Here is a 1,892-nt window from a genome sequence, read left to right on the forward strand (position 1 = left end):
CCCTGGTTGCAGCGGCAGGTGGCCCCCCGCGCTGCAGCCTCATCTTCGCACTCGCCACCGTAGTCGCCAATCACGAGGTCGTCGATTACATACCGGCGTTGTTTGAAGAGAGACGCCATGAACGACTTGCGGTCCCTCACCCCTTTTACCAGTTCCTCAGCGCCTGCGCCAGCACCTCGCCGGCAATCCACCCATCAACCATCATCTCGCCGTCATCGTCATTGTTGAGGAAATGCTCCGTGTCCTTGTAGTCCCTCTGCCCGCTGTTCTTCAGGTACTCCCGCATCACCGCCTGGAAGCGACGGATGGCGTCGTAACTTGCGTCCTTCGCCAGCGGGTTCGTCCCCGTCGCGATCACCTGCCCGGGCACAAACTTCGCACCACCACCCACGGCAGCACGCCAAGCTTGCAAAACAAATGGCTGAAACATAAAGGGGGTCAGCAGGTACGCGCCGGCGGTGCGCTCGTCCTCCAGCATCCTCTTAATGAATTGCGCGGTGCTTGCCGTCGGCGCGCCAAACATAATCACAGCCTGCGGCTGAGTCGCAACAAATTGCTCCCACTCATCGTCGAACTCTTTGGAGTTGGCCTCACCAGTCGAGACGGGTTTCACGGCGAAGACGTAGCAGAACTCGTAGCCCATCCCCGACAGCACACGCTGTGCCTGCCCATAGTCCGTTTCATCGAAGTATTCATCCAGCAGGTACATGAAGCCAAGCCGAAGCACCCGCAGCTGAGTCACGGCGTAGCGGATAATTGCCTGCAGCTCGGACACAGGGCTGACGCGCACAAAGTACACGTTGGGGTTCCACCCACGCAGGAAGTTCGACCCAGTGAACGGGGCAAAAGAGACGAGGTCAAAGCTAGGCAAGACTGAAAGCACCTTTCCCAAGTACGTATCACCGAACTCTGCCAGAAGAGTGAGAATGTCCTGTTCCTTCTGCATCACGTCCTCCAGAACGGTGGCGACTCCCGCCCCGTCTGATTCCCGCTCAACAAGTTCAGTAAGAACGTCGCCCGCAGCCGTGGAGTTGTGCGCCCTCAGCGAGGCGTGCACGCCGGCGTAAAAAGCATTAGACATAAAGCTGAATGGGCCAAGATCATTTCGCTTAAGCAGCAGCACCTTCACTGGGGTGTCAGGAGCTGCTGCGGACTGGGCGGCTGCGCTGTGCGGGGGCAACAGAGACAGCAGCAGCAGAAATACGACGAGGAGAAGGAGGTACGGCGACGCCGCAAAGGGCCGCGAGCCCAACTGCGCACAGCGACCACGCTGCCCCCAATCCGCCCCCATAACTGCTGCCTTGCGCTTGTCTTGCTGTGCAGCCTGTAAATTACTGCCGCAGGGAGAGAAAGAGGAGGGCACGGTGCACAGGAGGCAGTAGAGAAGAGTATAGAGCACCAGCGGAACTATATATTCACACGTGAGGCCGCCACCGCGCCTGGCGCACAAGGAAGCGGCGAACGCAGTAGAGACAAAACTACTAGGCAAATGGACCTCTGGGGAACAAAGCGACGACAGCGGCCGTCCTCCTCCATTGGCAGATGCCAAACAGAGCACGTACTGCCACACGCCACGCACGCGTTCGCCATGGCAATCGTCCGTGAAAAGCCGTGCTTGTGAAGCACACCTCACACGACTGCGGAAGTTCACACATCCGCGTGTGCTGTTGCCCTGCGGCTCCCTCCAGCTCGCGGTCTTACCTTACATTTATTTCGCCATCACAGCCTGGAAGCGCTGGAACGTCTCACACCGTGAGCGTCCTCCGACAGCGGGTTCCTTCCGCTGAGACCACCTGTCTGGAGAAAAGCGTAGCAACACGCGCCACGGCAGCACCCCTCGCGTGCGGCTGCTGAGCTGGAGAAGGGGCGTTGTCGTATGCCCTGTCATTGGC

At 59.4% G+C, this 1,892-nt stretch overlaps 1 protein-coding gene across 1 annotated transcript; it reads right to left on the minus strand.

Moving 5' to 3' along the window:
• Nucleotides 1–145: 145 nt before the first annotated feature.
• Tco025E_08869 (receptor-type adenlyate cyclase) lies at nt 146–1,291 on the minus strand (the record flags this gene model as incomplete). The annotated part of the gene is made up of 1 exon (XM_029375704.1): nt 146–1,291. One exon carries the CDS (start codon nt 1,289–1,291, stop codon nt 146–148), a length of 1,146 nt encoding a protein of 381 aa, XP_029224219.1.
• Between the last annotated feature and the right edge of the window lie 601 nt (nt 1,292–1,892).

Source organism: Trypanosoma conorhini, assembly GCF_003719485.1.
Source record: "Trypanosoma conorhini strain 025E chromosome Unknown Tco_14.4_contig_00899, whole genome shotgun sequence".
Classification (NCBI taxonomy): domain Eukaryota; phylum Euglenozoa; class Kinetoplastea; order Trypanosomatida; family Trypanosomatidae; genus Trypanosoma; species Trypanosoma conorhini.